Source organism: Gopherus flavomarginatus, chromosome 4, assembly GCF_025201925.1.
Source record: "Gopherus flavomarginatus isolate rGopFla2 chromosome 4, rGopFla2.mat.asm, whole genome shotgun sequence".
In the NCBI taxonomy this organism is placed as follows: Eukaryota; Metazoa; Chordata; order Testudines; family Testudinidae; genus Gopherus; species Gopherus flavomarginatus.
Window position 1 is genome coordinate 157901697 of NC_066620.1, and position 27264 is coordinate 157928960.

Genomic DNA, 27264 nt, shown 5'->3' on the forward strand with positions numbered 1-27264 from the left:
TGCCTCGTGTAGTGCGGCGGCGCATGCGCAGGTTGGGCGGAAGACGGTGTCCCGGTCACCCAGTTAGGGGAGCTGGTGACGTTTGTTTGTTGTTAGTGGCTCCGTGGGTGCGGAACTGTCCCCTTCCTCGCGCGCAGGCGCAGTTCTCTCCCCTTCCTCACTGGCCCGAGCGGAGGCGGCCTCAGTTCCCGAGCGGGGCGCTGGCTGCTTCCCCTTCTCGGCGGCCCCATGGCGGTGAACTACAACGCGAAGGAGGAGGCGGACGGGCACCCGTCGGGAGTGGGGGCCCCCGGCGGGGCGGGGAAGAGCCGCAAGCCGGATAACACAGCATTCAAGCAGCAGCGCCTGCCGGCCTGGCAGCCCATCCTGACCGCGGGCACCGTGCTGCCCGCCTTCTTCATCATCGGCCTCATCTTCATCCCCATCGGCATCGGCATCTTCGTCACCTCCAACAACATCCGCGAGTACGAGGTGAGGAGCGGGCTGTCGGGCTGGGGGACCGGCGCTGCCCTCCCTGCCCGGGTGGGGGTGGCGGTTAGCCGGGAGGCGGAGGGTCTTTGCCCTGAGAGGAGAACTCTCTCCCGTGGTGGTTACCGGCTCTGGGCTCTCCCGGCCGCGGAGGATGACGGGGCTGCCGGCTCCTGTTCTCAGCTGGTGTCTGAGCTCGCGCCTCGCCCCGCTCGTCTCGGTGAAACCCTGGCAGAGGGTGAGCTGGGGCGATTTTGAGTGCAGGAAATGTTCGGAAAAGGGAGCTGGGCTTGCTAAAGCCAGGCAGACCACTTCTGGGAAATACCTTGTACAGTACTGGCCTGGGGTGGAGGCGTGTGGCGTTAATAGCTCTCTGCCTTCCATAATTTATCACATTATGGTTGAGGTTACAAATGCCACTCTGAAACACAGAGAGAAAAGTCCCCAGGCTGGGTAATAACTGGAAGACCCACTGTTCCTCATGGAGCATCTATTTCTCAGACCACGGTCAGATGAGGTAGGTTTTATAGGTAGCATGATAGTCTAGCAGCCTGCAGGATTAAAGAGGTTCTGCTGTTCCATTGGACATTGCCAGATCCTTCTTGTCTCTTCATGCTGTTGTGGTCAATGTGGTTTTGGACGTGAAGAAATCACTTCTGTAGGAAATGACTGTGTTTCTCAATTTGGTCAGATGTTAACATTCTGTTTTTAATTACTTGTTTATTTCTTGCATTAACTAATGGAGGTTGAAAGAACATAGAGTGGTAGACTCAAAATACTGAAGATGACCTTGCCTACTACCCTGAACATCCTTCTTTGATACTGATTTCTCTAGCTCAGTGGTCTCCCAACTTTTTTACACCTAAGATCACTTGAATTTAAGAGCAACCCAGAATCTATCCCTCCCCTTCCCCCTGAGGCTCCACCCCTCCATCCCCTATCATTCACTCTCCCCCACCCTCACTCACTTTCACCAGCCTGGGGCAGGGGGTTGGGGTTCTGGAGGGGAGGCAGGCTCTGGGCTGGGGCCGAGGAGTTCACAGTATGGGAGGGGCTCCGGGCTGAGCCGGGGGCACAGGATTGGGGTGCAGGAGGGAGTGAAGGATGAAAGTTCTGGGAGGGAGTTTGGGTGCAGGAGGGGGCTCTGGGCTGGGGCAGAATGTTGGAGTGTAGGAGGGCTATGGGGTGCTGGCTCTGGGAGGGGGCTCAGGCCTGGGGGTTGGCGTGAAGCCTCCTGCTGAGCGACACTTACCTTGGTCAGCTCCCAGTCATCAGCACAGCAAGCTTAAGGCAGGCTCCCTGCCTGCTCTGGCCCAACGCCCCCGTGGGTGGGGGCACGTGGCTCGGCTTGCTGCCCCTCTCTGCAGGCAGCACTCCCGCAGCTCCCATTGGCTATTCTCGGCCAATGGGAGCTCCAGGGTCAGTGCTTGCAGACAGGAGCAGTGCTCAGAGACCCCTGTCTCCTCCTCCCGCATGGGGCTGCACTGGCAGCTTCCAGGAGTGGCGTGGGAACAAACCAGGCAGGGAGCCTGCCTTAGCGGCAGCCCCACTACACCACCAGAGATCGCGATCAACTGGGAGAGTCTGTAGGATCAACCAGTCGATCGCGATTGACAGGTTGGTGACCGCTGCTCTAACCTGATCAGCATACATTTCAACACTAGGACCTTGATTTCAGTAAAAAAAAATGTGGCTTTTTGCCACATGTTTACTGACACATGGTAAATCCCAGTGTGGACAAGGCAAATATAGTTTAATGCTAATAGCAGGCTGAGGTAAACATCTGTAACATGTTAAAAGTCGTGTTTATTTAGTGATTATAAAAAACACATTTTTTCCTAGCATGCATGCTCCCTAGAAGCCTGACATGTCAGAAATTTAGCAGTAAATGCACCAAAGGTGTGTGCTCTTCAGTTTGCATTTTCCAGTGATATTGTAGTATAAATACTCAGGCAATGCTTTGCATTTGGTTCACCGCTACCTCGATATAACACCACCTGTTATATCCAAATTTGGATATAACGCAGTTAAGCAGTGCTCTGGGGGGCAGGGGAGCTGCGCACTCTGGTGGATCAAAGCAAGTTCAATATAATATGGTTTCACCTATAACGCGGTAAGATATTTTGGCTCCCAAGGACCGCGTTATATCAAGGTAAAGGTGCACTTAGCTACAGTTTTCATATAAACCCTTAAGCTTTGGCTTTACAACTCTTAAAAAGCTCAAGCTGAAAAGTTGCACATCATCGTCAAAAACAAACTTGCCATCATTGTTAAATCTGATCAGCTCTTATCTACTCTACGTTGTGTTGATTTAGACCCTGATCTTGCAAACACTTACATATATGCTTAACTTTACCGCTTTCAGTAGTCCCACTTAAAATAGTGGGATTACTCACAGCAATAAAGTGAAGTGCATATGTGCTGCAGACTGAGCCCCTTAAAAATACACTTTGGTGTGCAGATCAGGTCATACCAGTTATATAAAAAACAGTATTGTTCACTTCTATCTGTCAATCAGTGGAGATAACCTCCTTGAGGAGTGAAGATGGAATAGTTGTGGAAATTATTTCATTAGCTAGATTGAAAGAGTCTGAGATTTTTCATTTGTATATCTTTGTTAACGCTACTATAATGCAATATGCAAAAGAATATAAACATCAGACTACTTAAAAAAATAAATGAAACCCTCAAAGGCAAGGAATTTAAAAGTTAAGGTAGAAATGTACTTTATGTTCTCCCAGTACTATGTGTGCTCTTAATTGCTTTCTAAAAATATACATGCCTTTCTGCCCAGAATTGAGCCACACATTCCATCTCAAAATCAACCCTGAGCTTCTTAAAAGAACATGGTTGGATTTGATAGAGTAACTTTAAGACATTTTCTTGAAATAACGCTTAGGATGGACATGTAAACTCTAAATTTGAGTGTTCTTTTAATGATTGGAACAAGAGTAAAAAGTTGTTGTTTCTAACACATCAGCCACCATTATAGTTCATCATTTCTTTAAAGAAACAAATTTCCTTAGTTTCGTTCTAGAATAAATTATTACAACAAAAAATATTTAAAATCAAAGGGCAAATTTTTCAAAACAGAATGACTGAAGTTAAGGCCTTCTATCTATATTTAGATAGCTAAATTTATGTAGTCAGATATTCAGAAAAGCTGTGCCCTCCTAGCCTCAATGAGTATGTCTGTACTGCATCTGGGAGCAAGCTCTCCAGCCCAGGTCTCATAGATTCATAGACTTTAAGGTCAGAAGGGACATTTATGATCATCTAGTCTGACCTCCTGCACGATGCAGGCCACAGAATCTCACCCACCCACTCCTGTAACAAATCCCTAACCTATGTCTGAGTTATTGAAGTCCTCAAATTGTGGTTTGAAGACCTCAAGCTGCAGAGAATCCTCCTTCATAGCTGAACTGTTGTTTCAACATGACATGACAAAACATGACATGACATGATATGACAAAACAGACATGACAAAACATTCAAGCTGTGCATGACCTTCGTTGCCAGATCACCTTGATAAGCCCCAGTACCTGCCAGTTTGTAGATGTTTCCCCCCTTCCTTTTACCATCAACCCATCCCAGATTCAGTTTGGGGCAACATCTTGTCTGGAGGTTCCAATGTTCTTCTGCAAAACTGAATTGTCTGCACCCCATAAGAAAATGTAGGAACTCTGTGCTGTGGCATTATAGTCCATCTCACCTCTTCTGGTCTCTAGCTATTTTATTGGCAAGCATTCTTGTTTGCCTTTGTAGCAGTAGTTTGCCCTTAATATGTACTCCATTAAAGGAAGGGGATACAAAGGATTCTCTTACTGAATGACAACTAACAAGAAAAAACTCAGAGAAGCTTATGTTGTCTGCCAGGAACAACAACAAAGAGAGAGAGGGTGAAGATATCAACCGGAGTTCTTTTGAACTTTAAAATAGCTTTAGCTAAACTGTTGATTAAAAAGAGAGCAGTAGCAGGACACAGATTTGTGTTGGTGGAGCTCACACTAGTATGGTAAAAAAGCTGTATAAATGTTGCAGCTCAGGCTTTCTAACCTAAGAGGTTGGGTGGGCTTGAGAGCTGGAGCCACAGTGTCAAAGCAATGTCTACACAGCTATATTTATCATGCCAACAGGGGCCCTGCTAACACAAGCCTGTGAACCCAAGCTGCCAGATGCAGTGCAGAAATACTGTGTGAGGTCACGGGTGCTTCAGTTACCTAATATCTTTGAAAAATATACTGTTTTTATTTAGGTGTCTAGGACCTTGACCTAACAAACATTTGCACACGTGCTTAACATTTCTTGCATGAGTAGTCCCGCTGATTAAAGTTAAACATGCGGTTAAGTGTTTTTGGGATTGGGTCCTAAATATAGACTAAGAAGCTTTAATTGAAAGTTCCCAGTTTTGAAAATTTTGGCCTAGTTTCTTACATTTTGTGTACTATTTGCTTTTTTCAGTTGGTTGGGAATCATTCTGTTCATTTTCATTTTTGGGTTCTTATATTGAGACTAAGACCATAGTGTCTATATAAATACATAAAATGGATCTGCTAGCTGTAGAGGAATGTTCATTTAAAAATAAATAAATAAATCTGGTCCCAGTGTTTTTTTTGACAAGTTGAGGTTCAATGGCATGAGGTATATGTTGTGATGATAAAAGATTATATGCCAATGGGGATCATTCATTTATTTCCCAGACTCTTTAATGATTGTCTTTTTAAAGATATATAACAAAATTTTCTTCTGCAGTCTAGCCCCCTTGTGCTGCAACAGACCTGCTGGATCCCCTTGGCATGGGTAAATCCCTAACTGGCGTAAAACCATTTTAGTTGTTTTCTTGCAGTCCCTGGAATGGAATAAAGGGTGTGGCTGGGTTGTGGCTGGAATGTGAATGTGCCATGGCCATTTTTGGCTTACATATTGTCCCTTCAGAGCCATAGCTAGCTGGCATATTTTAGAGCAGCCTATATGCCACTCTGAAATAATCCAGAGCTGACAAATAGAGCCCTGCGCAGATTCAAAATTTGTATCTGCATCCAATCCGTGATCTGCAAAAATGATCTGCAGATATAAAGCAGATATCTGCAGGTTTGCAGAGCTTTAGATATAAAATTTGGATCCACATCCATCCACGATCTGCAAAAATGGTTCACGGATATCCGCATCCATGGACACACCTCTCTTCCCCTTAGCTGTGAATGATAGGCACACCTGTATAATCTAGCTCATAGAATTTTTATGAACAATGTAATTTTTTTGGTAACTACTCTGTGGTTTAAAACAAAATGAACATGTTAAGCACTTTACAGATTTGAAACAACTTCATTTTAAAGTAAAATTTAGTCAAGTAATGTCAACATTTGATATCTTTATTGCTTATTTTCCAATAAAGCCATATTTACCAAACAGTCGAATATTCTAATACAATGGTTCTCAAACTTTTTTTTTTCACAGACCACTTGAAAATTGCTGAAAGTCCACTTAATGATCTTTCCAAATGTTGTTTGTACCGTTAGTTAACTATTGTAAAGTACTTGGCTAAAAGCACTATATATAAAAAAAAAAATAATGATTTTTTTTTTGTTCTACAAATAAAAGCACACAACTCATTTTTTAATATCCGTAGTCTTACCTTTCTGATGCAATGGATGTGCCCTCTCTCCCCTGCCGCAGCAGCCCCCAAGCTGGGGCTGGAAAGGAGGGCAGCTGCAGCCCTGGAGCTGGGGAAAGTCTCCCCTTTCTCTGGCCACTGCAGCCCTGCACATCCCAAATTTTCCCCACTCCCTCTTCTCACCCCACTGCCCCCTCCCACCTACCCTCTATGCCCCCTAGAGGCCACCACATCACCTTACATGTGCATCTTCTCAAGGTCCAGGCATCTAATTAGTGGAGCCACGCTTGCTTCTCTTGTGCACCTGGGTGGCCACACACATCTTAGAGGGAGCTATCTGCGGACCACCTGAATGGAGCTGGTGGTCCATAGGCCACAGTTTGAGAACCTTGGTTCTTATAGCTGTATGAGTCAGTGAATAATTCCACTTCTTTCTGTACGCGAACATGTTTATTCCATAAAATTATGTATAAGTTACTGTCTCTTGTTCAAAAAATAATGGTTGTATTGGTTTTATTTAGGAAGGGGGGGTTTATAAGAAGCAATTTAAGCATACTTTGTTAGTACTTATCACTCAGCTAAATGTCGAATATCAATATAGGTTTCACACTGATTTCCATTCCACTTGTCATGAATAGAAATATAGAAGCTTTCCAACAGCTTTAATGTAACATAAAATTACATATCCTTTACATGAGTCGCTTTTCTAGCATTTTCTGAAATTCTGTTTAGGTCACATGAACATACTTCAGAGGATGGGTAGTGTGTTCATAGCAGTCCAGTTAATAAAATAAATAAATAATTTTGTTGGATGGAAAACAAGTACATCTCTATCTCGATATAACACTGTCCTTAGGAGCCAAAAAATCTTACCGCGTTATAGGTGAAACCATGTTATATTGAACTTGCTTTGATCCACCGGAGTGCGCAGCCCTGCGTGCCCCCCCCCCCCCAAAGCACTGCTTTACCACGTTATATCCAAATTCATGTTATATCAAGGTAGCGATGTATATGGCTAGCAAAAAGGTGTCTTCGATGTCTTACAAGTTTTTCTTGCTTTCTTTTCCTCTACCCTGGGAACAGTGCAACAAGTGTTGGATAAATTTAAATTATTTAGGAATCATTCAGGAATTGAAACATAACATTGAAAATTAATTCTAAAAGATACCGACAAACTGATCCGGGTCTAAAGCAATTTTTTTAAAATGTCAATAATATGATGTATACAGAATGATTGTTCAATTATTTACTTTGTAAGGATGAACAAAATTGACCTATCACAAGGCAGTTAAGTGTACTATCAATCATAGATGACCACAAATGAAAAAAATTATGGAGTTTGTTCTTTCTCTTTCTGCATTGTTGCTACTATCAATTACTGTTTATTATTTGTATTACCATAGAGCTAAGAGGCCCCAATCAAGAGTATGGTCCCATTGTCGGTATACGGACATGTAGAAAGAGAGAGAGTGATTTTCTGCTTCATAGAGTTTACAGTCAGTTGTTTAAAGACCTGACACTTTAAAATATAACTTGCCTGCCTTTTTAACCTTAAAATAACAAGCTTTGTTTTTTATGTAGGACTCTTTGGCTGACTAGTGGGCTCTGAGTATTAAGATCTCTGTGAAAGATACTTCACCCTAAGTTTGGCTTGTCATAGGAAAACTATCAATTGTTGACAACAGGTGTCAGTACAGTACTAGTTCAGCTGCTGTTTAACTGCCTGTATATATAAGGACAGACTGGGCAGCACTGTTTCAGATCTTTATCCAAACACATTGCTGACAGAGACTGCTGAAATGGTGCTGTTTTCAAGTGAACACAGGGCCTAAAACTTGTTTATTTTTTAGATAACTCTATTTAATTCAACCTTCTTGCCGACACTCAAACCTGGTATACACTAGAAAAAGGATTGTTGATAATGGGGGTCAGCAGTTGGTTCAACTGCAAAAATAGACCAGACCAGGGGTCCCCAACGCGGTGCCTGCAGGCGCCATGGCGCCCGCATCCTGGCCGGCGGTGGAGCATCTGCCAAAATGCCGCCAAATTTCTGTGGCATTTCGGCGGCGACACCTCTCGATGACACCACTTGCCACTGACAAGCGACGTCATCGAGAGGCATCGCCGCCAAATTTCAGCGGCATTTCGGCGGATGCTCCACCGCCGCCACAGTCCTTCATCTGGCGCCTGCCAGACAAAAAGGTTGGGGACCACTGAACCAGACAAAACAATGTGCAATAGCTTTTTGGAAAACCATCCAAACAGTTGGTCAAATTATCACTGTTCTGTCAGGACAGTACAAAATTCTTGTATTTACGTACTTTGTAATAAAAGTTTGTTTAAAACAGCAAACAGAATGATGAGTTGACCCATGTATATATTCTCTGAGGTTTTTAACTCTTCATGTTAATGTTGTTTGAATTACATCATTTTAAAAGTTAGGTAATCCATAATCAATCAAATAAACACTGATGGTATTCTCCACTATCCAGTGGTAATCTATTCTTCCTACCTTTCTTTAAAGACATGCCAACATCATTGTCTTAACATCTTATGTTAAGAGCTAGCCTTTCAGAAGCAACCAGCAGCTCCCAGATTGGGGTCTGAGTGCTTTTGAAAATCTTGCCTCCTCATTTAGGTGCCTAAATGGGGAGTAACAATGTATTAAGTAAACCTCCATGAGTTGATTTGTTTTTAGCACAGACATTCTGTTTTTTTTTTTCCCTTCTGTGATGTGAAAAATCCGCTTGTGAAACCTTAATTCTATATGAAGTCTTCTGTGTGAGAATATGCTTTGGATTTGAGATAGAGTTGATTGAGAGCAGAGATTACGTCAGTCTGTTTGGTTTAGCAATCATGATTTATATCTTTCTCTCATTGTAACTCAGTATCCTCTTTCTCTTGCAGATTGATTACACAGGAACCGACTCTTCTAGTCCCTGCAACAAATGTTTAAATGTGTCCTGGAATAGCACACCACCTTGTACTTGCACCATTAACTTTACACTGAATCAACCCTTTGAGGTCTGTTACTTTGTGTGTGAGTTGTTATCAGAATTACTCTTAATTTTATGTTCATGCCTTTTGCATTTTATCATTCCTTTTGTAAGGTATTGTACTAGTTATCTTAACATCTGCTTAGTTAAGTCAAAAAACTAAATTTCTATGTTAGAGGAACATCATACTTGCCTTATTCTTAAAAATTCAATCCTATTTTGCTCTTCTCTTCATCCATCAACTAATCCTGTGTGTTGTGTCTTCTCCACAAACTACATCTAGTGCAACAGGTTTGAATCAGGTCTTAATTTATTTAGCATCACCCAGAAATGTTTAACATTAACTAGATCCTTAAGTCATGAATCCATAGATTTACTATGTGAGATTTTGACAGTCTGTACTGAGCTTTTTATTAAATTCTCTTTCTGTTGCACCATTGATGGTACAATATGTAGGAGCATTTGCATAGACTGCCTGCTGATGTTTTAACTATCATTAACCAGGGTTAGATGACCTGTTGTAAAGATACAAATGGCCAGTCTACATTAGCACTCCCAGTCATTGATGAAACAATGTGGGTGGTAGTGCAACTAAAGCAGATTTTAACAATAAACTCAGTGTAAACAAGGCTTGCAGACTAGTTTTATGAGTCCCTAAGGGCATTCAGTTTTACAAAAGTTTGGGGGTCTTATGCTTTAAAAGAAAATTTGAGTTTCTGTGTGAATTTTAGAAACACTCTGTATAATGTAAAGATTTGGAAAATTGAGACTCCTTGAATTATGCAATACCATGTGACCAGATGCTGCCTGACCACTCCTGTGTGGTTAGTGAGAGAGACCCAGATTAGAATACCCAATAGTCCTGTGGTTGGAGTGCTCTTCTGACAAGTGGAAGACCACTATTCAAATCCATTCTCCCCTTCAGACGGAGTGGGGAGGAATTGAGCCTGGGTCTCTCACATTCCAGTGAGTGCTCTAACTACTGGGCTAAAAGTTATAAGAAAGGTGGCTGCTGCTCCGCTGTTGTTTCATGCAAGAATGGCTTAGGCGCTAAGCCATTTGACTCCAGGAGAGGAGTTTCCCAGCTATGGATCACAAGCAGGCTTAGATGCCTCCCTGCAGCCCAGATTTAGCCAGTGAAAATCCATGAGAAGGAGGAGTGGGAGTTATGATAAACCCCTCTCATTGGCATCACCCATTGACTAGGTTAGGCAAGGAGCCACCTAGCTTGCTGGCTTGTGTGGATCACAGCTTTAGTCACCTATCTCTCCGCATTCATTGTATAGAAAGGCTAGGCTAGGCACCTAACTCAGGCTTTGTGGATTCCATTATTTCAGTGATTTTTCTAGGTGCCTAAAAGTTAGGCACAGCAGTACTCAGCATTGCTGTGCCTAAGTCCCTTTGTGGATGTGGGCCTTAGTGTTGGATACAATAAGTGTGGGAAAGCCCCTTGAACTTAGATATTGACACTGAAGAAACTTTCATTGTTGCCTCTGAATTGTTAAACAGTGAATGTAAGGTATTTCAGGATTTCTTCTTGATGACTTGTGATATGTGAGGTTAGAAGGACACAACTTGTCTTTCAGATGCCAGGCTGAGTATACAATACCCGCAGTATAAAACATTTTGTTTTGATTTGTCTTCTGAGCTAATACATTATGAATATTACTGATGTAGAATAAATATAGAACATCAATATGTAAAGATTTGTCAATTTCTTGGCTGTATCAACACATTAATGTATCTTATGGATCGTTATCTTATGTATTGGTGTTATTGAATATCCTCTTTCAATCTGCCACCTTGTGTTTTGCAGACCAATGTGTTTATGTATTATGGACTGTCCAACTTCTATCAAAACCATCGTCGTTATGTGAAGTCTCGGGATGACAGCCAACTAAATGGTGATAATAGTTCTTTACATGTAAGTAAACTTATGCTCAAATCTAATCATCAGTAATAATTAGATAACATAAATCCATATGCTGCAGAAGCATTTTCAACGTTGAGGTGAAATAGACACTTTTCTTTGTGCAGTAGGAGACATTGTCAAAGAATCAAAGTTATATTGGTGACTTCATATATGTTACACTTAATGGACATTATATACACCTCTATCTCAATATAACGCTGTCCTCAGGAGCCAAAAAATCTTACCGCATTATAAGATAAACCGTATTATATTGAACTTGATTTGATCCACTGCAGCATGCAGCCCCGCCACCCCCAGAGCACTGCTTTACCATGTTATATCCGAATTCGTGTTATATCGGATGGCGTTATAACGGGGTAGAGCTGTACTTCTGTCTGATGGATTGTGATACAGTAGATTGATCATTGCTCACTGCAAATAAATGAATTCTGATTAACTTAGGCCATGTCTACATCTAAAATTTTGCAGCGCTGGTTGTTACAGCTGTATTAGTACAGCTGTATAGGGCCAGCGCTGCAGAGTGGCCACACTTACAGCAACCAGCGCTGCAAGTGGTGTTAGATGTGGCCACACTGCAGCGCTGTTGGGCGGCTTCAAGGGGTTTTGGGGAAGGCGAGAGCAAACCGGGGAAGGAGACCAGCTTCGCCGCGGTTTGCTCTCGCGTTCCGCGAACCACCCTGCAAACCGCAGGGAAGGAGACCTGCTTGCTCGGGGGTTCGGCGAACGCGAGAGCAAACCGGGGAAGGAGACCAGCTTCGCCGCGGTTTGCTCTCGCGTTCCCCGAACAAGCAGGTCTCCTTCCCTGCGGTTTGCAGGGTGGTTCGCGGAACGCGAGAGCAAACCGCGGCGAAGCTGGTCTCCTTTCCCGGTTTGCTCTCGCCTTCCCGGAACCACCCAGCAAACCTCAGGGAAGGAGACCTGCTTGCTCGGGGTTCGCGGAACGCGAGAGCAAACCGCGGCGAAGCTGGTCTCCTTCCCCGGTTTGCTCTCGCCTTCCCGGAACCACCCAGCAAACCTCAGGGAAGGAGACCTGCTTGCTCGGGGTTCGGGGAACGCGAGAGCAAGCCGGGGAAGGAGACCAGCTTGATTACCAGAGGCTTCCTCAGGTATGCTGGGATAACTGCTTATTCCACGGAGGTCAAGAAAAGCGCTGGTAAGTGACTATACTTGATTACCAGCGCTGGATCACCAGCGCTGGATCCTCTACACCCGAGACAAAACGGGAGTACGGCCAGCGCTGCAAACAGGGAGTTGCAGCGCTGGTGGTGCCCTGCAGATGTGTACACCTCCTAAGTTGCAGCGCTGTAACTCCCTCACCAGCGCTGCAACTTTCTGATGTAGACAAGCCCTTAGATCTGTTGTGCTTTTCAGGCAGTGAAACCAGTTTGGCTCTATTTGATCTGTTTGAAGTTTTATCTTTCACAATGAACAATGCCCAGCTAGTTAGCAGTTTTCAATGCTTAGAATTGGATACTCAGATTCAGCATTCCAGTTGATTAGCTACTAGTTATCAGATATCAATACTAAAATGCATGTGTTCAAAACAGCTATGTGAAGTTTCTCATGTCCTCTTTAGGAATGCTTTATCTTCTACAGGCAGTGTGGGAACAAAAAGGATAGGGATAAATGGTCAGTTTTCACTGTGGAGAGAGGTAAATAGTGAGGTCCCCTAAGGATCTGTACAGGGACCTACGCTGTTAAACATATTCATAAATGATCTGGGAAATGAGGTTAACAGTAAGGTGGCAAAGTTTACAAACGATACAAAATTACTCAAGATAGTTAAGTCCAAAGCAGACTGCAAAGAGTTAGAAAGTGATTTCTCAAATCTGGGTGACAGAGCAACAAAATGGCAGATGAAATTCAATGTTGATTGATGCAAAGTAATGCACATTGGAAAACATATTCCCAACTATGCATACAAAATGATGGAGTCTAAATTAGCTGTTCCCACTCAAGAAAGAGATCTTGGAGTAATTGTGGATAGTTTTCTGAAAACATCTGCTCAATGTGTAGCAGCAGTCAAAAAACCTAACAATTTTAGGAACCATTAGGAAAGGGATAGATAATAAGACAGAAGATATCATAATGCAACTATATAAATCCGTGGTACACATCTTGAATACTGTGTGCAGTTCTGGTCACCCCCTCTCAAAAAAGATATATTATAATTAGAAAAAGAACAGGGAATGGCAAAAAAGAATGAGTATGAGGAGAAATTAAAAAGAATGGGACTGTTCATCTTAGAAAAGAGTTGACTAGGGCGGGGGGATATAATAGAGATCTATAAAATCATGAATGTTATGAAAAAAGTGAATAAGAAAGTGGTATTTACCTTTCATATAATACAAGAATTAGGGGTCACCCAATGAAATTAATAAGCAGCAGGTTTAAAATAAACATAAGGAAGTACTTCTTCACACAAGGCACAGTCAACCTGTGGAACTTGTTGCCGGGGGATGTTGTGAAGGCCAAAAGTTCAAAAAAGAATTAGATAAGTTAATGGAAGATCGGTCCATCAGCGGCTAATAGCCAAGATTGTTAGTTATTTGTGGCTCTAGCAGATACTTCACTCTCTGTTCCCTGTGACCTTTATAAAAGGGTGGGAGAGTTCCAGTAAATGGCTGTTGTGCCACTGAAGTCAATTTTATTTACTTGGATGTTTTGTCTCAAAACAGGGCGAGTTGGGGGAGGAGTTACCATTTTTACATTTTCATTTTATAGTCTCTATTGGTCTTATATCAGTATATAAATATTTTACTGTTAAGTGCCTAAGTCTTTTTTCAGATTGTCTTAATGGTTTAATGGTGGAAATATGTTTTAAATATAGTTTGGTTATTCTGAAGCATTAGATCAAAAACATACAAAAATTTCACTATATAGAGCATTGATTAAAAAAAATGGTATTCTACAAAATGTATGCACTATTTGGGTTCTAAACTCTGATTTAGTTTTTGTTTAGTGAGTAAAAACTATTACAATTAATATTAAAAATGATATTTTAAATAGTTTAGACTTGGCAATTTAAATTATGTTATTCAAAGGATGCAGAAAATGTAGTTTACAGTGAGATTAGTTAGCTGCAGATCTTAATTATCTCTTCTTTTCTTTTAAACATTAGCATCCCAGTAAGGAGTGTGAGCCTTACAGCACGAGTGAGAATAAACCCATTGCTCCTTGTGGAGCTATTGCCAACAGTATGTTTAATGGTATGGTAATAAAAATATTAAGACACTTTTGCAATGTGGTACACACATCAAATTGTGCTATAAATTATTTGAAATTGATGTAAAATGTTAGAGGATTTTGTCTTTAAATTAGACAAGCTTTAACTGTGCAAAGCAAATAGATTTTGTTATGCTTGAGTGCGGAAGGGGAAACATGCTAGGGGAACTGCTACTGCTTATTTTCCTTCTGAAACTGTGTTATCAGATTCATTCAATTATGACAGCAAGGTTTGGGGATAACTTCCACATGGCACTGGCTGTTATGTTTATCTAGTACATATGTGGTACTGTATATAAAATAAAATATGGAGATCTGAGTGAAGGGTCAGAGTCTGAGGGGGAAACGTGGGCAAGCACAGCAGGGACAAAGGAGAGCAGAGGAAATTTCGGAGGAGGAAATCTAATAGATATATATGAAAAGTATGGGGAATGAACAGGAAGAATCAGAAATACCATTGAATCACAGTTACGACATAATTGGTGTCGCATAAACTTGGTAGGATAATTCACATGACTCGAATATTAGATAGAGAGTATAGCTTGTTCAGGAAGAACAGGCAGGAGAAAGAAAGGAGGAAGCATTGCTTTGTATCTAAAAAATGTATACGCTTGCACTGAGTTTGACAGGGAAGTAGGAGATAGACTTGTTGCAAGTCTCTAGGTAAGGATAAAAGAGGTATAAAACAGGGGTGATGTCATGGTAGGTGTTACTGTAGACTACCTAACTAGGAAGAAAAGGTGGATGAGGCTGTTTTTTAAACAACGAATAATGATAAATAAAATCCATCCAAAAACACAGAATTTGGTGGTGATGGGGGATTTCAACTACCCAGACATCTGTTGGGAAAATAATACAGCACAGCATAGCTTATTCAACAAGTTCTTGGAATGCATTGGTGACAATTTTTTATTATAGCATGTGGAAAAAGCAACTGGGGAAGAGGCTATTCTAGATTTGATTCTGATAAACAGAGGGAACTGTTTGGTAATCTAAAAGTGGAAGGCAGCTTGGGTGAAAATGATCATGAAATGATAGAGGTCATGATTCTGAGGAATAGTAGAAGAGAAAACAGCAGAATAAAGACAATGGGCTTCAAGAAGACAGTCTTTAGCAAACTCAGAGAATTGGTAGGTAAGCTCCCATGGGAAGCAAATCAAAGGGGCGGGGGAAGAGTTCACAAGAGTTGTCAGATTTTTAAAGAGACATTATTAAGGACACAAGAGCAAACTATCCCAATGTGTAGGAAAGATAGGAAGTTTGGTAGGGACCATGCTGGCTTAACCAGGACATCTTCCGTGACCTGAAATTCAATAAAGAGACATACAAGAAGTGGAAACTAGGTCAAATTACAAAGGGCAAATATAAAAAAAAAAAAAGCCACAAGAATTTGGTGACAAGAATAGAAAGACTGATGCACAAACCAAGATTAACCTAGTCAGGAATATAAAGGGTAACAAATACATGGGAAGCATGAGGAATACCAAGGGCCCAGTAGGCCCATTACTTAACGAGGAGGGAAAGACAAAAACAAGAAATTGCAGCAATGGCGGAAGTGTTAAATGTCTTTTATGTTTGTTTTTGGTGAAAACAAACAGCGATAGGATGACTTACGTAGTGAACAGCAGTGTAAATGGCGTAGGATCTGAGACTAACATAGGAAAAGAACAAGTTAATTACACAGACAAGCTAGATGTCATCAAGTTGGCAAGACATGATTAAATATATCCTAGAATAGATAAAGAACTGACTGAAGAGATCTCTGAGCCATTAGCAATTTGACTTAGTAGTCATCAATGGCTCACCTGCATGGATCTGTCCTGGGTCTGGTTTTATGGAATATCCTCATAAATTATTTAGATTATTACATAGAAAGTACGCATATGAAGTTTGTGGATGATACCAAACCGAGAATGGTTGGAAGCCCTTTCGGGGACAGAATTAGAATTCAGGTTGATCTTGACAAAATGGAGAAATGTTGTTAAATTAATTAGGATGAAATTCAAGAAGGATGAATGCGAAGTACTACACTTAGGAAGGAATAATCAGTTGCACAAATACAAAATGAGAAATGACTGTCTAGGAAAGAATATTGCAGAAAAGGATCTGGGGGTTGTAGTGCATCACAAATTAAATGAATCAGCAATTTAAATCTCTTGCCAAAAGAGTGAACATCATGCTGGGATGTATTAGCAGAAGTGTTATAAGCAAGACACAAAAAGTAATTCTGACACTCTATTCAGCATTGATAAGGCTTCAACTAGAGAATTGTGTCCAGTTCTGGACACCATGCTTCAGGAAAGATGTGGACAAACTGAAGGAAGTCCAGAGAAGAGCAACAAAAATGATTAAAGGTCTAGAAAACATAACCTATAAGGAAAATTTAAAAAAAATAGGGTTAGTTTAGTCTGGAGAAGAGAAGACTTTGACAGAGGGGAAACGTAACTGTCTTTAAGTATATAAAAGGTGTTTTAAGAAGAAGTGAGAAGTTGTTCTCCTTAACCACTGAGAACAGGATAAGAAGTAATGGGCTTAAATTGCAGTAAGGGAGATTTAAGTTAGACATTAGGAAAAACTTAACTATAAGGGTAGGTAAGCACTGGAACAAATTACCTAGGGAGGCTGTGGAAGCTCTGTCATTGGAGGTTTTTAAGAACAAGTTAGACAAACACCTGTCAGGGATGGTTTAGATGATAATACTTAGTGCTGCCTCAGTGCTGTGGACTTGAAGACCTATCAAGGTCCCTTTTATTCCTACATTGTTATGATTCTATGATATATTGTGTCCTATGAAACAATTCATTTACTCTGATAGTCATGGCTATAAATGCTGCCTTCTCTAGTTTTTGTGGAAATATCAAATAATCCTGAACAGATTAAACTAGAGTCAATTGAAGGTTTTTCTACCCCTTCTCTAACATGAATTTCTCATATTAGATACATTGGAATTGTTTCGCATTGATAATGAAACAAGGATCCCTATTACTTTGAATAAAAAAGGTATTGCTTGGTGGACAGATAAAAATGTTAAGTTCAGGAATCCTTCTGGAAATACAAATAATTTGACAGCACTTTTCCAAGGTAAGATCTTAAAATTTTAAATTGAATAACAAAATACTGAAAACATGTGAAATGCATTTTAATTAAAAGCTATTGTTACTGATTTTTTTTTTCGAGTACAAGCACTGTAGTGGGCATCCTAATATCACTATGCTGTCGTTCTGCTAAGAGTACCAAGCTCAACACTTTTTTTGCCATGCAGAGAGATATATGATTGTCTGAAAATGACAGAAATTATGTGTGTCTCTATTTTACTGTAGTATTTTTATTAATGATTTAAAATCAGTACAGTCATTGAAAGAAACTGATATTTTGAAATGCTGGAATTAGAACATGTTATAATTCCCTGCCTATCTTTCAGAAAGTCCAGAAAATGTCTTAAGTAAAAGTTAGTGGTTTGTCAAGCAAAACATAAATGTCATAAACATACCCTCTGGCAACTGTATTAATTCCTTCTATTGATGTATAATTGGCCAAAACCAAAATTATCTTTTGAATGCCAGTATCTGGAATTGCACACACACTTCAGAGTCTTAGAAAAAAGTTCTTAAGTGCACACCAGTATCTAAATCTGCAAGATATACCTTTTGTCTAAATATTTCTAGTTAATTGAATTCTTTAATTTTAGGCACAACAAAACCTGTGAACTGGCCCAAACCAGTGTATATGCTGGATTCCGAAGCAGACAACAATGGGTTCATCAATGAAGACTTTATTGTGTGGATGCGTACTGCAGCATTGCCTACATTTCGTAAACTCTATCGCCTGATTGAGAGAAAAAATAACTTGCAGCCTACCTTACAAGCTGGAAAGTACTCTTTGGACATCACATACAGTATCCTTTATTGAAACTTTAAAAACTGCTAATATCACCCGGAATATTTGAATGTATGTATTTATAGCTTTCAGAATTTGTCAGTATTTCAGTTCTGAGAACGTGTGATATGAAACTTTTTGTTTTGATATGAATTCAGAGAAGCTAATGCGAAGGATGTTGTTTGTGAATAACTAATATCCTTTTTGTGCTTTATTTTATTAGCTGCATAGCAGAACCACATAGCACGTCTACTTGTAAATTAATGAAATTATCAGCCCAGTTTACTACTTGTGCAAAGAAGACTGCTCTGGTAATTGGTTTGAAGAAGGCAACATAGTATCTGTAATGGAGGTAACCAGTTTGATATTGTAAAGAGTGCCCAAATGAATCACTACAGAAAAACCTGGCATTTATCAGACACATGGAAACTTTCTGGTCTAAACATTTCACATTTTTTATTTGTCCTCAAATGAGAACTGGTCCTTAGACTGTTTTGTAGGCTTTTGAGTTGGTTTTTGCTGTGAAAACTTGAAGCTCTGAGGATGTTGAGATGTGCAGAGACTTCTTGATGAGTTTTGTCAAACATCCTGAGTTTTTAAACTTCATAAACTGTAAATAACTTTGGGTCAGGAAGAATGTAGGATATGTTTGTGGAGTCTGCAAGCTGTTTAAACCAATTAACTTTGATTCCAGAAAATTAGAATCTTCTGACACACTACAGTGTAATCTCTTTAGTTTAATTTATGAGTTTTCAGTTCCTGGTCAAGAAATTCAGATGCATGCTGCTGCACAGATTTCAGGATATACAGTTGCAACCTGATCCATAAGATATGTAAATCCATCTTCTGGCAACCTTAGTCCTGGCATTTCTTAATTTTTGAGTGCTTGACTTTGTAACTTTAGTCATTTACTTCTGCTAGTTTTTTGTACAGAATGTAGTGGCAGTAATGTGCTAAGTCCTTTAGACAGGTATAAAGACAATCATGCAGTCTAATGTGTCACTGAGGAGACAACGATAGTGCCTTTTGAGGAGATGGCGGAGGCATGGCAATGCAAGCGATGGATTCCAGGTACAGGGCTTGCATGGTAAACTCAGAGACGAAGCTGGAGGACCCCTAGGGCTTGTCTTCACTGCAGAGTTAACTTGGGCTTGTACTTGGATTTTGTTGCTAACCTAGTTCATAACAGGGCTAGAGATCTGTGTGTATAGTCAGGATGCTTTCAGCCCTGGCTAGCTGCCCTGTCTGGGGCTATAGGCTGAAGCCAAAGTGCTGTTTATGCATGGTCTGATAACCAGTTCACTTTGCAGTGTGGGCACAGGCAAATCAACTCAGGAACTACTAGTCTGCCATTGTCTTCCCACAGTCCTCCACCAGGCTGTGTATTTTTGCTCTCTGTCTCTTCTGCATTTCCTGGTGCTAAGAGGCCAAGACAAGCTCCTCACGCAGCTCCAAGAATATGGCCTTCCTCATGTGGAAATTCTGGGCTTTCTGCTCCTCATCCCAGATCTCCATGACAGTATAGTCCCATCACTCCGCTTGTGGTTCTACTCCAGAAGCATTAGGTTGTGGGGATTCCACAGTGTTTAAAACCTCATCAACTATCTCCACTACTCCATGTCTGCATTCAGCCTTTGTGATCTCCTTAGCAAGGCACAGTGCTGCATTCTCAGGGTTACAAGCTGCTGCCAGAATGCCCCCTACCAATGTCATGCCTGCATCTGCTTCCTGTTTCCAGAATGAGAGTTGCATTAATGCCAGCTGCAGATGTGTTGGATCCAGGCCATGCTACAAGTTAGAATGGAGGATGTAGTCCGAAATCTACAGGTGCCTAGAAAGGACGGACAGGTTCTTCCACAAAACACTGTGGAAATAGTTCACAGAGCCATGCAGCACTAAACAATAGGATATTACCACAGAAGTCTTAATGCTTCACATTTGAGAGTACAGCTCCCAAGTGGACACAGGCCAATGGATGCACTCAGTATAGTTGTGTGCTGTTGCCTTTTATGGCTGTGCTACATCTATGCTGATAATCATGTCCAGATCCCGTCATCTCAGTTACTTCTACAGTGAAGACATACCGAAAAGGGGAGAAGTAAAGCAGGCGGTTTGGGTGTAGTGAAGGGAGAAGGAAAGACAATGTGTAAAGAATAGGAAATAGGTGGGAGCCTTGAACATGAAGGACCGTCTCCCCCCACTTCATAGATACTAGGGCTGGAAGAGACCTCAGGAGGTCATTTAGTCCAACCCCCCGCTCAAAGCAGGACCAATCCCCAACTAAATCATCCCAGCCAGGGCTTTGTCAAGTCGGGCCTTAAAAACCTATAAGGAAGGAGATTCCACCACCTCCCTAGGTAACCCATTCCAGTGCTTCACCACCCTCTTAGTGAAAAAGTTTTTCCTAATATCCAACCTGAACCTCCCTCACTGCAACCTGAGATCATTACTCCTTGTTCTGTCATCTGCTACCACTGAGAACAGTCTAGATCCATCCTCTTTGGAACCCCGTTTCAGGTAGTTGAAAGCAGCTATCAAATCCCCCTCATTCTTCTCTTTTGCAGACTAAACAATCCCAGTTTCCTCAGCCTCTCATAAGTCATGTGCTCCAGCCCCCTAATCATTTTTGTTGCCCTCCGCTGGACTCTTTCCAATTTTTCCACCTCCTTCTTGTAGCGTGGGGCCCAAAACTGTACACAGTACTCCAGATGAGGCCTCACCAATGTCGAATAGAGGGGAATGATCACGTCTGTCGATCTGCTGGCAATGCCCCCACTTATACAGCCCAAAATGCCATTAGCCTTCTTGGCAACAAGGGCACACTGTCGACTCATATCCAGCTTCTCGTCCACTGTAAGCCCAAGGTCCTTCTCTGCAGAACGGCTGCCTAGCCATTTGGTCCTTAGTGTGTAGCAGTGCATAGGATTCTTCCAGCCTAAGTGCAGGACGCTGCTCTCATCCTCGTTGAACCTCATCAGATTTCTTTTGGCCAAATCCTCTAATTTATCTAGATCCCTCTGTATCCTATTCCTACCCTCCAGCGTATCTACCACTCCTCTGAGTTTAGTGTCATCTGCAAACTTGCTGAGGGTACAGTCCACGCCATCCTCCAGATCATTAATCATAAAGAGAAATTCACTTGATGGTTAAAGAATCTGCCAAGACAAAGAGCCTCACTGCTTACCAGTATAGCGATTCTGTTCCATTCAGGCTCTTAAGCCACGCTCATCACTGTAGTATCTATCTGCCATTTTAGTAACCTGGCACTCTTAATTCTCCTATCAAAGCTAAATCTGAGAACCTGAGAAATTGTTGGGAATATAGGAAGAAAGGACCTTTCCCCAGTGACCTACAGCATAGCCTACTGCCTCCTTTTAATGAAAGAGGAGGCAAGCTTCAGGTGGATCCAACAGTCAACATCCCCAATTTGCAGAACATGTTGACAAATGAAGTTAGCAGGTGACGGAGCTAGGATATAAACAGTTCGCAAAAGCCGCAGGGAGAGAGAGGGGAGGCAATTACGCTCTGAGGAAGCACCAGCCAGCTCAGAGTCTTAGGAACATCAATGGAAGTGGAAGCTTTCTTACCTCCTAGTATGGACACAAACCGCTCCAGCAAATACAGAATCTGTTTAATGTACATCAGGTTTTTTGCCTTCAGACATGTAAACTGTAGTCATTGGATCTATGACAGTTTACACCAGCTGAGGCTCTGCCCCAGGACATGCTTAAAATTGACCTGCAAGGTGAATGAAAGCCAGTGAAGGGGTTTACTGAGACGCATGTGGTCAGAGCAGCAGGTAAAGTAGATGACAGATTGAAGGTTAGGTGAGAATCCAAAATACCAGACAGGAGGAAGGTTGCAGAAGTTGATCTTAAAAATTTAGCAGGGTCCATACAAGAGTTCTTAATCATTTGTGTGACTAGCAGCTGTGTACTGGTCAGTGAGAGAGCCTTATTGTTGTCTTTCGTTTTGCTGCACAGTAGTGGAGAGTACATGAAAACTGAGAATTAAAATTAGGTCACTAAGGAAATCAGATATTGGGGACAGGGTGTGATACATTCTGTTACCAACTGAAATGATCTCACGTTTTAATATGCCAGCCATACTTATAATTAAATGACTGAATTTAGGATGAATTTTCCTATACGTTCTTCAGATTACCCTGTGCACAGTTTCGATGGACGGAAACGGATGATCCTGAGCACCATATCATGGATGGGAGGCAAAAATCCATTTCTGGGAATCGCTTACATCACTGTGGGGTCCATATGCTTCTTTCTAGGAGTTGTGCTGCTAGTCATTCATCACAAATACGGAAATCGAAACACTAGTGCGGACATTCCCAATTAATCTTGCATTCTGAAAACAAATGTACTGCATGTGCATCAAGGCCAGTCCAGAGTGGGCCCAGTTTTTGATAGCTTAATCTGCTTATATTGCTTCTGAAGCTGGGTGCTTCTTTCTCTAAAGCCTTTCTTCCCCTTGCTGTGGATTGACTTTTGAAAATGACGGGTATTTAATTAGCTATACTGATTGTATCTATGCTGACTGCATAAATGGTTTTCTGATGTTGGCCTCTTCCTAGGCAGGCTATGTGATGCATATAGCCCCTGTTCCCTTAATGCATCTGCTGCTTGTTTCTGTGCTTTGTAATATATCCATATGATACTGTATGTATAGGTTGTGTGGAGAAGGGAGGCAGTTTTAGGATATAGTATAACTTGTTAACCATTCACAATGTCAGTGCTATTAAAAGGAAAAATAAGAAGTCTTTAGTGTTTGTTCATGTCACTGTATTGTGTGCATAGACTTTATGTTCCTTTCTGAGATGTTTAATATATTAAAGTTGTAAAATATTTCCTGTGTAAGTGTGTTACACATTAAATCTTCATAAAGTGCTGTTACAAATTCACATAACTCTCTGTATTTTAGATATCAGATGTGCCTGGCATGGGAACTAACATCCCCTGAAAATGTCAGGAGATCTGTCAACTGACTGTATGGGTGAATTTCCAAGTCTAGTTTCCACTTGAAAACAGTTGTTGAGATAAAAAAGCAGCTTTGTTCTAAATATTTCTTTTGCTTGAAGTTATATTTAGAACAGATTACCCATTGTACTTGTGATCTTGCTCTTTGTGAGCAGCTTGAAGATATTAATCAAGAAAAAATGAAGAAGTTCTTTCCAATCATAAATCTGGGTGGAATAACTATCTTGCTGGTGGAGGAACTTCCTTGTCCTGCTCTAGTTAAAAACAGGGCTTAGATGTTCAGAGCAGGCTTTGTTGTAGTAAATCAAATGTAATATTCGTTTCCCTCGTTATTTGGAAAAAATAAAACTGAAATTTACTTTTGAAGGTAAGTGTTCAAATCCTAAACTGAAAGAATTCATAGTTATTGAAATGACTGTCCCTTTTCTTTTTACATAGAGTAAGCTTGACATGAAAGTCATTTAAAGTCTGTTACAGGTAGTGTATGCTGTTCCCTCAAATCTCAATATTAAAACTGGTTTCATTTTTGTTGGTTCATTCAAAGTTAACTGTAAATTGTAAGCTACTGCATTCTAGTAATTTTAGATGATGCACATTATACATTGCAATTTAAATGGCAGAGGTTACTTTACATGTAACTGTCTTGATAAAATATCTGAATATTCAATATTGAATAAATGCTGCAAATGATTTATGATGAAACTTTTGTCCTTAAACTTATTTTCACCTGGATGAATATGTATTGTATTCTGCTGAATGAGATGTACAGTTTCAATGCAATTTAGCCAAGTTTTAGTATTTCTGAAATCATATACACTTGTGGCAAAAACTTCGTTCATATTTTAGTAGCTTAACTTGTAGTCAGTTTCTGAAATATACTGTATTAGTATATCAGTTTTGAGAAGATCTCTGACCTTTTTTTTTTTACTGGATTGCTTGTTTCCTTATGTAGTATTTCAAGTTAGCAGTGAAAATAGTTCCTTTGTATACCATGTGAAATGAGGCAAAAGTTAAACCAATGATTTAGATAGTTTGTTCACTGATAAAATAAATTTTAGTTGGTATGTTATGTAGTTGACTGCACGATAGAATGTGGCAGTGCAACACATGCTGATTTTATGTCCAAAAGAACAGTTTAAGATTTTTTGAAAGTGTTGAAGTTTCATAATGTCATTGTCCTACAGAATTGGGGTATACAGCTTTGATTAATGTCTCCACACAGCATAATAGAAAAGCTGCACAAAAGATGTTAGGTTAAAAAGATCACTTTAAACTATAGAGTAGTTGCAAGATCTTATTCATTGAACTAGTAAGGGAACTTCTCTCAATTACTGGTTATTTAAATATTTTTGTTTTTATAAATGTTTTTTGGCTGGTATTTGTCAGCTCAATAAAAGTAAACTGAATATATTTTGCTGTGTTCATAATCAATATTTTAAATGTAAGGAACTTCCTCTTGAATTACATGCAACAACTGAAATGCCATTTCAGGTGAAAACTTGATTCTAGCAATAGGTAAATATCACCTTTTGACTAGCTTGAGAACGATATTTTTCCTAGGACAATTTGTTTCCTCTGGTGTGCAGAATATGTAACTTCATTCCCTAATCTTGCTGTTAGTCATGACTGTCTCTCCTCCCCCAGCATTCCCCTGCTGAATGCTTGTCCCTCTTTGGAGGTCATCTTAATTACGTGGATCAGCTGAGGTACTTTTTGCTGCTCTTATCAGAGTTAAGAAAGGGGTTTCCCTTTATTTGAAGTAAAATCACTGCTGTACGTTCTCAATCTGAGGACCCAAATTACAAAATAAAGCTTACACACCATAGTAAATAAGAGACAACTAGAATAACATGAAAGAATATAATGTAAAGCTAAAACAAGCCTTGGTGAATAGGTAAAAGGCCTTGGTTTAGATTCAACTAATAATCTTATAGAGGTTTCAGATATGTTCTTTCTATATGTAAAAGCTCATAGTTTCACTTGAGCAAGTAGCTTCCATGGTCCTTACCTTGTTTCTCTTGCAGGTTGTCAGCATGCAGTCTGTTTATAGGTCTAATTCCAGTGTCCCTGATTGACCCTTCCCTGGGCAATGTCAGTCTCCGGGACTTTAGTATATCTGTCTAGAGTCTTTCCACTTATACTTGGATGTGAGCAGATGTGACCTTGTTCATCATATCAGACATTCTACACAATGGTATTGGCAAAAGTGTCCTCTCAGAATGTCTGTTCCTCATTTAACTACCATTGCACATTTTCCAATTTCCTCTAATTTTGGCATAGCTGAGACAGTGCACCCAGTGCAGGGGAGTAGTGAATTTCCTTGAAGTCCTTGTTGACATGAAAGTCTGCTTATGGAGCAGAATCTTCCCTTGAAAAAATACTTGGAGAGACTCTCTCCTTTTGCTCCCATTCTGTGTAGTATCAGGTCCTTAAACTCTCTCTGGATCTCTTGTTAAAGCCCAATTATTTGTAAGCAAGCAGATTTATGGGCAACCATCCAATTTCAAGCAGTGGTCCTACAAGTATCTCCCACATCAGAAGTTACTTGAACCTTGGGCCAATTGGGAGCTGCTAACTACTTGTTGCACTCACAGCTCTGTATTACCAATTTCAAACTTGGAGGCCCTGAGTGTCAAAAGCCAATGCATGGCATGGGCCTTTTAGCAGGGGAAAGAGGCAGAGTATGTGGCACTGGTACTAAGGGCTTGGCTACAGTTCCAAGTTAGAGTGCATTAAAGCAGCCCTGGGCCCCCTAGCTCACTACCCATCCACACTGCCAAGGCACGTAGAGCGCTCTGACTCTAGAGCTAGAGTGTCCTGTCCTGGTACTCCACTTCAGCGAGAAGATTAACACTGGGGGCGCATTGGCTGGAACACCCGGGTGTTGCATTACTGAGCTCTGATCAGCCTCCAGAAACGTCCCATAATCCCCTTAAGTCAAATGCTTTGTAATCGCTGCAGGAATGCGGATATGCCCTTTGAAAGCTCGTTTCTAACATCCGGCATACTTACGTGCTCTGAGACAAAGCAACCATTACTGTGGAATGCTGGCGGAGGGTGGCGGGGAATCTGCTGCATCTGAACTTAAGGCAGCATGCTGACATGCTCTCAGACCCCCAAAAACCCAGTCTCTCTCCCCACATACACACAACACACTCCCTAACACACTCCCTGTCACACTCCACCCCACTCCCCATTTGAAAAGCACATTGCAGTCACTTACATGCTGGGATAACTACCACAATTCACGGCTCTCTGTGGCCATTGCAAGAGCTGCTAATGTGGCCACGCTAGTGCACTGTCAGTGTGGACAGATTGCAGTGCTTTCCCTACTGCTCTCTACGAAGGTTCTACATCTGCAAATGTAGCCATGCCCTTAGTCTTGGCCTGGAATACTCTTGCCCAATTTTGGTTTTAGCTTTATGAGTTTATCTTTAAAAGCATGGAAGGCCAGCCTTAGGCTTGCTATTCAGGAGTCTCCTTGGGGAGAAGTAGATGCATGTATTAGCAGCAAGTGATATCTGCAGACACTAATATATCCTTACTTAATTGGTTCATGCAGGCAGATACTACAATGAGCATTATTATTGGTATTTGGCATTGTTCATCTTAAACACAATGTAACCTGTGCTTAAAAACTATGTTGTTATAGCTGAGGTCTCATCCATCATTTGAGATTAGGACAATTGCTGATGCAAAACCTGCTGTGGCAGTTTGATACAATCTGATTCTTCTTTATAATTTTATTTTCTAAACAATGAGAATGAAACTAAATAAGTGGGAGTGAATGGCTGAGTGAATAATTAACTGGGTTTGGCTACACTTGCAGCTATGCAGCGCTGGGAGTTAAAGCTGTCTTCGTATAGCTGTGTAGGGAAAGCGCTGCAGTGTGGCCACACTGACAGCTACCAGCGCTGCAGTGTGGCCGCATTTGCATCGGTGTTGGGAGTGGTGCATTATGGACCTATCCCAGCGTTCAAGTGGCTGCAACATGCTTTTCAAAAGAGGGGGGTGGGGTGGAGTGTGACAGGGAGTGTGGGAGAGACAGAGTGGATTTTTGGAGCTGACACTGTGTGTTAGCTCCCTGCCTTGCGAGTTCCGACCCCTTCCCCCACCCCTCTCTCATTCACTGAATGCAAATAGCCGCCTTTGTTTTCTTCC

The 27264-nt window shown here is 41.2% G+C and overlaps 1 protein-coding gene across 1 annotated transcript; it reads left to right on the plus strand.

Annotated features, from left to right (window-relative positions):
- The first annotated feature begins 117 nt into the window (after positions 1-117).
- On the plus strand, positions 118-24513 carry TMEM30A (transmembrane protein 30A). Its single transcript, XM_050950922.1, has 7 exons — positions 118-471; positions 8990-9106; positions 10895-11002; positions 14133-14220; positions 17174-17317; positions 17925-18131; positions 22272-24513. The coding sequence occupies exons 1-7, from the start codon at positions 229-231 to the stop codon at positions 22463-22465; spliced, it is 1101 nt and encodes a 366-aa protein (XP_050806879.1). The 5' UTR covers positions 118-228; the 3' UTR covers positions 22466-24513.
- The last annotated feature ends 2751 nt before the right edge of the window (positions 24514-27264 follow it).

Bases quoted from the DNA above. Each gene is read 5' to 3' on its own strand.
- TMEM30A (XM_050950922.1), top strand. From the start codon at position 229: ATGGCGGTGAACTACAACGCGAAGGAGGAGGCGGACGGGCACCCGTCG. The intron at 472-8,989 runs GTGAGGAGCGGG...TTTCTCTTGCAG, and splicing joins ACAACATCCGCGAGTACGAG to ATTGATTACACAGGAACCGA. The intron at 14,221-17,173 runs GTATGGTAATAA...TTCTCATATTAG, and splicing joins TGCCAACAGTATGTTTAATG to ATACATTGGAATTGTTTCGC.